This window comes from Schistocerca americana, chromosome 2 (assembly GCF_021461395.2).
Source record: "Schistocerca americana isolate TAMUIC-IGC-003095 chromosome 2, iqSchAmer2.1, whole genome shotgun sequence".
NCBI lineage: Eukaryota > Metazoa > Arthropoda > Insecta > Orthoptera > Acrididae > Schistocerca > Schistocerca americana.
Window position 1 is genome coordinate 438085008 of NC_060120.1, and position 12447 is coordinate 438097454.

The 12447-nt window shown below is 40.2% G+C and overlaps 1 protein-coding gene across 1 annotated transcript in view; it reads left to right on the plus strand.

Moving 5' to 3' along the window:
* Positions 1-12447, plus strand: part of LOC124594074 (ATP-binding cassette sub-family C member 4-like) — a 296842-nt gene that overhangs the window by 272890 nt on the left and 11505 nt on the right. The window contains exon 23 of the mRNA XM_047132424.1: positions 4595-4724. Coding sequence (XP_046988380.1) covers positions 4595-4724 — 130 coding nt within the window. The remainder of the gene's footprint in view (positions 1-4594; positions 4725-12447) is intronic.

Below are 12447 nucleotides of genomic sequence, written 5' to 3' on the forward strand. Positions count from 1 at the left end.
GCATGTAATTGCGCTCGACTCGCGATGATAGTTTCTGACATGGTGTCGCGGACGGGAAGCATTAGCTGGCGCACATCAAGAGCCCATTTTGCCTGGTGACCGTGTCGAGAAGAAGGCGTGCCAACATCCAGCTTCTGCAACAGCGACGGCCGACAATGAGTGACTGTCGCCACCTCCTCGATCGACGGCTTCAAACCTTCAATCAACCAACAAGGAAGACTAAAAGCACGTAAAGTTTCAGAACTGTATGGCAGACCTCAGCTTTTCAAATTGTTCCATTTGCCTCGCAAAATTACAGCAACTTAGCATGAACCTTTGTTGCTCATTGTCCCAATTGCATTGCCAAGCAGGGTCCCTTCCTTTTCCGAAATGAACCCGAGTGTCGTTGAAATTCAAACGCCAGCATTAAAATAATATAATTAGATTTCACTGCTTTAATTTCAAAGTTCAGTAGCTGGCTACAATATTTAGGTTGCACAAGCACAAATTAAGAGTGCGAGTTTTGTTACAGTATTTTAGTTAACTGTGACTGCAGCTCAGCTTGGTACGTACTAAATTTTACTATTGTTAATTGTTCAGAATCATTTAATTCAAGTTCAAAGTTAATTCTCTTATTTCTAAATTGCGTAGATTCAAGTAGCTTTTGAAATGATTGTTGAGGTAGTCCAAGACTAACCGTATTTTACTGGATTTCGATGTGCTTCAGAAAGAAAGCTCACTATTAACTTCAGTCACTAAATTAACTTTCGATTTTCCGGTTTTATTAATTCTTTTGCTAAATTAAGTCAGAGTGTAGCGAAATTTATTACTTCTGACAAACAAACTTTCAGTTTTCACACTACACGTGTCAACCTTCAGTTGCCACGCTTCTAGTGTTAATTATATGTGTAATAACCTTTCTTTTTCAGTTACTATAGTAATTGTCCTTAGGACTGGCGACCGTGATTTCCCCCAAATCTCAAATATCTAATTACCGCTAGTTAATTGTTAACGTAACGGCCGCACATTTACTTTCTTTATTAACTTTACCCCTTTTCAAAATTAATTTCCACCAGTTTCATTTGCATTTTTCCTTTCATTTAGATGTAACCCTTTCCTCCCTCTTTACCGATAGATTAACTTCGGTGACGATTGCTTTTCCCAAATTTCCATTAGGTACACGCGGTTTAATTTTTCACTGTCATTAAGGTCGATAAGTGAGGGGGGAGGTTACAACATACTGATGGCCGGATCTGTATCAGAACGCTGCTGTTAAGCACTGTGCAGCTATACGAACTTTACGTGTTTTAGAGCTGAAACTGCATATGGATTCCCGTGCTTTCCTCTTCTACATGGTCTTGTAATGAACCTATGGAAATTTTTATCATTACATAAAGTAACTGAACAAAACTGCCCTATGTTATACATATTTGAATATGTAAAATTGTTTTGACGATTTACCTTAAATACGCGTCTCTAGGCTTGAAGACAAACTATAATTTTAAATTCTGTCTCTTGCCTCAGGAGCTACGTTTTCTTGCAGTAAAAAATCGGCAATATGCGACAACAAGCAGACGTTTTCGGTTTTAAATAAAGCTACTGGAGCTCCTGGATGGTTCAAATGGCTCTGAGCACTATGGGACTTACCACCTGAGGTCATCAGTCCACTAGACTTAGAACAACTTAAACCTAACTAACCTAAGGACACCACACACATCCATGCCCGAGGCAGGATTCGAACCTGCGACCGTAGCAGCAGCGCGGTTCCGGACTGAAGCGAACTGAAAAAAGCTTTTATCATCCGATTCTTCAATAAAGTTATCTAAAATACCTTGCGTTATCTCTAATAAATGTTCTTTATCTTTACTCTCTATAGATGCACTGTTTTCAACAGATTTCAGTATGCATTCAATATCATGAAAATAATTAATTTTCATAGGAAACTGGTATCTGTTCTGGGTAGTTATTCACTGATACTCCTTTATAAAAAAAACTGAAACTTCCAACTGTTCATTAATAACTACAGAGTAACATAAATTAGGCACAGATCCTGTTGGTTGGTTGTTGGTTGTTTTTGGGGAAGGAGACCAGACAGCGAGGTCATCGGTCTCATCGGATTAGGGAAGGACGGGGAAGGAAGTCGGCCGTGCCCTTTGAAAGGAACCATCCCGGCATTTGCCTGGAGCGATTTAGGGAAATCACGGAAAACCTAAATCAGGATGGCCGGACGCGGGATTGAACCGTCGTCCTGCCGAATGCGAGTCCAGTGTCTAACCACTGCGCCACCTCGCTCGGTACAGATCCTGTTCTCTCAATGTTAACAAAAATTACACTGTCTGCCTTTGCTGATGACGGTCCAGAACGAAGAAAAGCTGACTTTCTGCCCCCCTTTTAACTGAGATATATTTGAAATTTTGTTTTCACTCTCGTGTTTATCTGCAGACTTCACACTCTCACTTATCGCTTTCTGAAGTTGTGCTGCTTCCAGACGCACCCGCTTTTCATCCGGCGATTCCCGGGAAGCCAGTTGCGACGATTAATAGGAAGGACAACCAGGAAATATCGATGGAACACATCCATCTTTTATACTCGGTCGTTCAAGATTTACAGTTAAAATCCGTCCTGTCTTCTCGTCAAAGCAGCTTGCTGTCCATACAGTACTTTTCGGTTGGAAATGTTTGTGACAGATCTGTAACAGCACAACACTAATTAATATAGCTATTATGTGTGACAATAGTTGCATTAATGAGAGACATTTCACAGCCAGATGCATATTAACGTCGCAGCATTGGTCCAGAATTAAGAAGCAAAAGATACTGATGCATCATACATAACTGCTTTTAATAACAATTGGCAAACGTGGTGCAATGGAAACAAATAACACGTTACAAATTTTTCATCATTTACTTGCCCTTGAATGATGCATTGGGAATAACTGCAATCCAGAGATTTCTCAACTTCACACATTTGAGAAGTCGAAACATGTGCACTTTCATGCCTTTTTTGGATTTATAATTTCCCTGGTAATAGGGAACGCAGCCCTTGTATCCCATACTTTGAAGAACTCAAGGCGAATACTGTATGAAATATATATCACTTTCACGTGGCACACACTCTCAGCACAACATACACGCCAACAGGTCTACCGACCAACGATAAGGTGGCCAACTGTTTGCGACGTCACGTGCCAATATGGACGCTGTGCATAGGCCTTGTATCTAGAAGGCTTTGGATGGAGTTGCCTGCCCAGAGTGCCGACCTGAATCGAATGAAACGTCTTTACAAAACCCAGAGTAACTCCACTACCTCTTCAGGTTTTGGCTTTTGACGAACACTGGGCTGCCTTCCTCCACATACGCTCAGAAACCTCACTGAAAGTGTGCCCAGCAGCGTTCAAGACGTCATATAGGCGCAGGGTGGGCACAGCTTACATTAATGTTCACTAACATGCGTCCAGATACTTTTGGTCAGAAAGTGCGTTATGGCGGAGCCACAGACTGAGACCAATGTGATGAGCTTTTGGGGATGACTGTTCAGTTGAAACAGTTCGAGATACACAGCTGTTATGTGGACTTGGACTACAATAAACTTCACAGTTCCGTGTCATTGCTCATTTTTTTTGGCGATGTTTATTAAACACCAGTAGGTATTTCATTTTGAACGTGAAACCATATCCTTCACAAAGGAAGTCCTATATATTGCACACAGATTTTGAAGTAATATATTCAGCAGTAAATACTTTGACTCTAATACACTACGGTCGCGCTAATCCGGCTACTCGTTCCACATATGGGTGCTGGATTGGCGGAAGTGTCGGACTATTGAAAGTGTATGAAATTTGTCAGCTGCCGCAAGGTATGCCGATTTTTCCAGTTTCGTAGCCAACCCACACTTATTGCAAACAAGTTACAAGTTGTATAGAAAATTCACTTGCTTTTTATTTTATTATTGGACCACTGACTTTAATTCCTTCAGTGCGTTATTGTACGAACTATCTATAAACATCTATACACAATTCTTCATTCTGCCTTTCATACAAACTTCCGTTTTCTCATTTAGCTCTCTATTTGGGTTGGGTATTGTCAAATACCAAGTTTGTTTTTGAAGACACGAATAGTTGCTCGTTCAACATTGTACCCAGCAGTTTTGGTGAATTTCAATTCAGCTTATTTAAAATTTCGAGTTTCTGCTGATATCTAGCTTAACGTCTTTCCTTTTAGAAGCCATGATACTGAACTTACAGAAAGTCACAATTTCAATATGTGTACCGTTGTTTAATATTGTAATTAACTAGCAACATTGTTGCGGGCGATAGTCAATCGCTGTGTGCATCATTTCTGCTTGAGCGACCAGAGACTGCATTACTGAAAGGCCGTACTACTGAGGGTCAGATTAGCGAGGGTTTAGTGTGTTAAAATCTTAAACTGGCAACTGAAACACGTGCCACACTACAAAAATATTTCTTTAATTGTAGTGAAACATTTAAATTCATTTGGATATAAAAATATCAGGTAAATATAGAACGTAAATGTGTCTCGAAACACCATCATGTGGACTTTATATTTCTGTATAACATGTTTTCAGAAAACAAGTAATGTTAACTATAATGTTTCAGGACAGACGCGCTGATTCAGGCAACAATTCGGCGAAAATTCAAATACTGTACAGTGCTGACCATAGCTCACAGGCTGAATACCATTATGGACTCTGACAAGGTGCTCGTTATGGATGCTGGAACTATGATGGTAAGATATGTTCATTATATTATGGCAGTCACTACAGAACTGAAAAGTGTGTAGGGTGAAATTACGAAAAGCTGCAAGAAGTTTGGGGGTTTTCGAGTAGCGTACGTACTTGTGAACATCCGACACCAATACACACGTTGTGGAGTATCAACGAGGCTGTGGGAAGACAGAGTTCTGTAACTGCTCCTCTCAGAGAGATGGCAGTGCATGTTGTACGACATGAGGCAAGACAACAAGAATAGGACAACGATGTCTTTTACGATAGAGTGTTTGAATAAAATGCTCTCGGTAAACATGCCACATCACATCTGAGTAAAACCTAAAGCTTTAAATGACAACCTTCGTCGTTTTTGTCAGAGGCTATGTTTGACTGTTGTGAAACAGGCGGGGTTCCCATTTCTATGCCGACAGGACGGCATATGATTGGCTGGACTACGTCATGGTGACAGTGTTTCACGGTGGAGGTAGAGACGGATAGACAATTGCCTTTCTTAGACGTGTTGGTTGAGCGGAAAGGAGATGGACGTCTTCGCCATTCTGTATGCCGAAAGCCGATGCACACAAACCTATATCTCAATTGTACGGCTTTCACCAAGCTATGCTGAACACCCTACTTCGTCGAGACAGGACTATTTCGAACAAGCGGAAACTCATGTCTGGACTGAATCATCAGACTATTGTGATCAGAAGGAATAGGTATTCAGACCGCTATGTCGCGGAAACCAAAACGTGATTTGGTTCAACAAAGTCAGCAAGACTTTACATACAGCGGTTTCCAATCTACAGCGCAACGACTAGTAAGATAGTCTTAAACAGGCAAATAATCAGACCAATGCTTCGCCCACCCAGGAAAGTCAAGGAAATGTTACAACCTGTTGAAGATAATACCGGCCTAAGAGTGCCAGGGATTTGTAATATCCCTTGTCTGTGTGGCAGCAGTTACATGGGTCAGTCTGTATGGATTGTTGTCGATCGCTGTGTTGTAAACCAGCATTACCTGAAGCACAGGAATTAAGAAAGATTAGCGGTGGCAGCGCACAATCTGTTGAATAAACAGATTATGTCTGACATACGCTAATTTTGGCCCACGCTTCGAACTATTGGGATTCTGTGATTGGAGGAAAGATGGAAATCAGACTCTGTGATAGAGATTTGGACAGAGACACCGGTAATACACCTAGCAACGCATGGAAGCGTAGAGGGAGACTTTTTGTAGCTCAGATTTCGATGGGCGTGATGGCGCTGCAAGCGACGTTGGATAAAGTGCGCAGACATAAACAATGGGCACAAAGGACGCAATCTTGGGACGCACCATTTCCGTGATGTCAGTACGGTGTAATCCAGCCAATCATACGCCATCTTTTGGCGTAAAAGTAGAACTGTCGCCAGATTCCCGACAAATCAGGCATAGCTGCTGACGACAATGATTCAGGTAGTAATCGAACCCTTGCGATTTTATCTGAATTGAATACAGCAAGTTTACCAAGAACCTTTTATCCAAGACAACAGGAATGTCTGTACGTGACTGAAAGAGTATCAATGAAGTAAAATTAACTTTTGGGCCGAGACAACAGAATTCAAGAAATAATGAATCAAGATGGACATTATTTTTATATACAAAGACAAGTTGGCAGTGGAAGCTGCTCCACAATATGGTTTGTTATCAGGCCTAGCGACTATCGAGCACACGTAAAGTTATGAGATCAAAAGAAAACTGAACCATGTCAGTGATGTTTAAAGGCTTTCAGTTCTCTCTAAGCCACTATATCTAAAGCGACTAGTGATTAGTCATTAAAAGGTAAATAATGGTACAATAAAGTTACGTATTACTTGCACTGAAAGTGTGTTTACAGTGGCCACATTTTATGGCAATTTGTGATAGCACTAGGGTTATCCTCAACAGTGGCTGCAATACACAGAGATATTGCGGTATGCTCAGACAATGCTGCAGGTAATTGCTGAGTTATGGCTGAGGTGTTGCCAGTATTGCCCACAAAGGATGGAGAATACTTCATACGTTGAGTCATATCTGTCTCTGTCCTCGTCTGTAAAGCTGCCATCTCACACTGAACCTCACTTCCTTTTTTCCATGCCGACAGCGCTGCAGTGCCACTTCCCGTAATATGAAAGGAGAAACAATGGAAGAAGTTAGTGACACTTCCGGGTTGCGCTGAACTCGGAAGTCGCCATATTGGATTTCGTCGTATTTCGCCGTTGACGTATTATAATTTGTACCTTTTAAGGCAACAGCACACTGAAAATTTATCACAAACACGTCATTCTTGGTAAGATTTGTTATAATAAAATTCCAGTTACCGAAACATCGGCAGGAATCCTTCGGGTGATCCTAAGATCAATGATAACATTATTCTATGTTGGATGTGTTCACCGTGGTCTGAGGTTAGAGGCGGAGTTAGGAAGTGAGAAGAAGTAGGGTTGGCACCTGCTATGAGCAAATATTTGTTTTCCTCTCCGCGTTTGGAACAGAATCCGGTACGTTTTTATTAATGCAACGCAAGTACTTTCTGCAATGTTCGATATATAAGGGTATATTTTCAGGAATCATTTTCTTGGGTTTTGTTACTTCAGATGTGGTGATGGCGGATGAACCGGACTGAACCTCCCACTGGCTGTCGGTTTCCCGTGTGAGTTCGAAAGCCTGAACAATTTTAAGGACTTTGTCTGAGATCGCCGTAAAGCTTGGAAGCGGACTTCCTTGTCAAGCGAATAATGGGGAAGCAAGTCCTGAATGTAGGAGACGGCATACGATACTCAACACGGTTCTTCGCAGCACACAAATGCACAACGACGACTAAGATGTCGAAGGACAGTGATTCAGTCGTTGTAGGCGTCCGATGGTAGTTTATAACGCCGGTAAAATTTAAATTCAGCAAATACCACATGTCATTGACACCCATAATGATCCGACATCAGATTACGAAGTTCAACATTAGATAAAGTTTCAGGATGTTTCGTGAGGGACAATTTACGGAGCAAACCCAACATACTATGCGAAGAACATGACAGAAAAAATGATCCTTACCATCTGAATCTCTTACGTTGCAGGACGTGAACTGACGGTAGATCGTCGTAAGTACGTTTCCCAATCGTCAACGCCATTCAGAAAGGAGGGAAGCGGTGGATCTGCCAAAGACATCTCAGTCCTGACAGACAACGCAGCAGTTGTATGTAGCTTCAGTAAGGCCATCTGCTGTTTCTATCGGTCCAGTGTCCGCCCCAGTAGCTGAGTGGTCAGCGTGACGGATTGCCGTCCTCTGGGCCCGGGTTCGATTCCCGGCTGGGTCGGAGATTTTCTCCGCTCAGGGACTGGGTGTTGTGTTGTGTTCTTCATCATTTCATCCCCATCCGGCGTGCAGGTCGCCCAATGTGGCGCCGAATGTAATAAGACCTGCGATATGGCGGCCGGACCTGCCCCGCGAGGGGCCTCCCGGCCAATGACGCCAAACGCTCATCATCATCATCATCGGTCCAGTAACTGCTGAATAAGAAATCATTGTTTCTTCTGTTGTTGGAGCCACTGTTTCAGAGTTCTGCATCCACGTTGTCGATTATATTGATGCACTGAGAGTTTTAGTACACTTGTCACCAGTGTAGTAGTCTGCAAGTACAAGCACAATTTGTTTGTCTTATTACACTGATAAACATTCATATAACTAATTTTCCTTGATGGGCTATGTATCCACCACTTTCAGTGCGAATGCGCAATGACGTTCGACCTCCTGCAGGAATATCAAAGTAGCAAACAGGGGAGACATGGACAGGGAAAGCAGATAGGTGGCACTAGATGGAAATATGAGTCGGCCGAGGGGCGCACCGAAATAGTCAGCGCAACTGCGACGAAAACTGTGTCCAGGTGGCGCTGTGGTTGACTTAACTGCCTAGTAAGCAGGAGATCTTGCGTTCAAATGCCGGTCCGGCACACATTTTCACTCATAGCTGCTGACTCCACATAAACTCCTGATGCAGCTGATATAATGAATTCCTTCCCTCTTTTCTTTCTTCTACACCACCACTGTTGAAGTCCACGCTATGTATTTGGAAGTTAGCGAACATGGGTCTCTAAGCTTACTGACTGCGAAAATTAAATCCATTTTTAATGCAAATAAGTATGTCTTCTTAAAATAAATTGTACCTACACTGAGGCGCTTCACGCTAGATCGAAAATCTAACCAACTAGTGTTACCTACATCTGATCGTGATTCATATACGTGATGTGTTACCACCCTCAGGAACACAGAATAAAGATAATAGCGAATAAATTAGATGTGATACACACACACACACACACACACACACACACAGAAATTAGCTGACCACTGTTAAAATCCATATGTAGACGGAAATTAAACCAAAAGTCGTCAACAGACAGTGTACAGTACAGCGAACATTCCACCGAGAGAGTACACAAGAGAATGAGTCCACTGTTCGGCAAACACATTATTTAGCTAGAGCTGTAAAACTACTGTAGACTACAATGAGTGAGAGTACACTACGGTAGTTTTCCTAATAGCTTTGGTCAGTTAAGATCGTATCCGCATTACCTGTGCGTTATGTGTATTGTATACCTATTGGTCATTGCCACATTTCGATTGCTTTGTTGGCGTACTAAAAACTGAGTGTGGATATAGAAACTACTGCGTAACCTATGGAGCTTACCTTTTGTCTGTTTCCTTAAAATAAACAGTACTTCAAGCAGAATTGAAACTGTCGTTGTTTAATTCAGTTTCATTCGAAAATTGTTGTTTTCTAACGTGAAACAAAGGGATATTGTAGTACAAATGGAAAAAATACAGATTTAGTATATAGAACTAGAGAACGTAATTTCCACAAAAATGGTAAAATTGAAAAAGATGCAAAACAAAAACATATTAAACATCGCTTCAATACTTCGTCGAGTTTATAAAAACATTTTTCTTTTATTAATAAACAACTTACGCACTTTTCAATTATAACAAGACAATCTTAGCTCTCACCATGATGAAGAACCTTCTCTTATGTACAACATAATAACATTAAACATGTAGAATTTTGTGTTTGTGGATACACACTGTACTTGCGTCAAAAGTAATTGTTACGTTAACATGAAAGCGCAGAAGTTACATGAGTAGCCAAGTGTTTTATACGTACAAAATGCAATTTATATTGTGTAAGAATATGAAATACGCAATGGACTAACCACGAACGATGCGCGATTCTAGCTATGTGGAAAACAAAGTAACAAACTAACAAAAAATAAAGAGATGTCGTCGGCTTCCAATTTCTCTCTCACACATTCATTTATGTTTCTTTCCCCACCAGTGCTGCCAATACTACCGGTAGTCCTACCATTTAATAAGTCATTTATGTACTGCACCAAAACTACCAAATCGTGGTTTTGGTAGGAACTCCATCTTTTGAAAATATTGTCTTCTGGACAGTTACTTAATATTTTCAAATTCTGAAAAAGTATTTACTGCTTTTAATGAATTTTTCTGCCAGATTCCCTAATTGTTATACATTTTTCAGTTAAACCTGACACAAAAATTTAAGCCTTGCTAGTAAATATCACTTTCCACAATGAATGACATAATGAATATTTTCAGTTTAGCACAATAGTTAAACAAATATCTGCTTAGAAAGTTATCTATGAGTAAAAGTCAACAACAGTTAACGAAATTTGCATCTTTAAATTTCTTGTGGTTCTAGTGCACGTAATTGAAAATGCGCTGATATTGCTAGTAGTGTGCTAAAAGACATTTTCAGGTTTAAACTTAGTAGCTGTCTAAAAAGTATGTTGTTTATATGACAACAATTAACAGATTTTGTTTCTTGTAACTTTTTTAGAGTGGTCACAGAGAACCCCCCCCCCCCCCTCCCAGTAATGTGCGTTGTGGAAAATGCGTTTGTATTCCTAGAGCTAATTGTGTCTTCGCGGCTTTTGGAAGAATATGTTCACTCATGCCACAAATGGGACCTGTAAATTTAATGCAAACAATATCCTGAATTAGACGTGCAGTACTATATTTGCTTCCAGCATCCCGTTTGCCGAACCGGATCTCAGAAAACAAATGTGATTGTGTGCCAACATTCTTATACTTTACATCACTGGCTACTTTGTTTGCTTTTTATGCATACCCAGTTATTCTCGTCACGCTATGCATTTGGAAGTCAGCGAACATGGGTCTCTAAGCTTACTGACTGCGAAAATTAAATCCGTTTTTAATGCAACTAAGTATTTCTTCTTAAAATAAGTTGTCCCTACACTGAGGCGCTTCACGCTAGATCGAAAATCTAACCAACTAGTGTTACGTACATCCGAGTGTGATTCATATTTGTTTTCGTCTTGAGTAATTTTGCTGTCAATAATGAGAATTTAGTAACAACTCGTTCATAAGACGCAGAAATCATTAATTGTAATTCAGAGTTAAAAGTTCTACACACTCGAAGATGTTCAAGTAACTAGAACGCTTTGCTCTTATTTATCACCGGCTAATGAATTCAACGTAATGTTCTCTCCGGTGCAGTGCGTAACAGGTTTCAGTTTTAAAAATGCTGCCGGTAAGCATAATTCATCTAGCGAAGTTCTGTGAATCTAGTGTCAATATAGCGTGTCATGCATGGAAACAAAGTAAGCCTACTACTTTGCATCATTTCTGTGTGATAGAATCATGTACTGACATACAGGTGCGACCAGACATTTATATGAAGGCAGTATAGCACTTCTAATCATGGAAAATGAGATGCTGGTGGTGTTTTACTCTTGAATTGCGGTATGGTGTGACTGTTTGTACATCAACGATGAATTTTACTATAGAACCAGATTATGTGTTTCATATCGGGAGCAACGCATCTTATTTCAACACCAAATTCTTTAATCATTCACAATACATGTAACATGTTAGAAATGCGTGAATAATAAAACATTACTCGTCGGTCGTATAGTCCAGTCAGATTGCAGATATACCTTGCAAAAGGTGGGGTAGAAGAGTTTATTTTTTCAACTCGTTCATACGGTTGTAAATATTAGAAAAATGAGTTTTGCCAACAAAATTTCGCTTGGGAAAACTTTCTGCAGTCAAAAAACCTGGAAAATTTCGGCCTTTTTTCAGTTTTTTCAAAATATCTCAGTTTCATTTGCTCCTATCGCTTTAACGTCTATTTTCTTTTTTAGAGTGCACAAAATTCTCTACAAATTTGATTCTTACCCTTTTTTCTACTCCCAATATCTGAGGCGCTATAGCGCCTAAAAAATACCAATTTTTCAAATTTTGAGCATAGTGGCAAGATACCTTATTTTTGAACACTATTTTTTCTGTTTCTGTTTGTGTAGTATAAATACATTATACATCATGTTATATGTTGGAATTTACCACCTCACTTTCAGGTATTCAATTTCTCTGTATGCAACATGAGGATTGCTGGGCACCCAACTATTATGATTCTTACATCACTACCTCAAGTTCATTATGGGGGACCTCTGCCCTGGTGTTTGTAAAACTATAAATATAAAATTACATCATTAAGAGACATACACATACACACACACACACACACACACACACACACACACACACACACACACGCACACAAAATAATTTGTCTCCGGAAACTGAACTATTATTTGCTGCAATAGGCAACCTAATTAGGTAGGTAATTATTCTTGTGTATAAAAGCCACGCAGTTGACATTAAAAATTAGTAGCTTTATTACAATTAAAATGCAT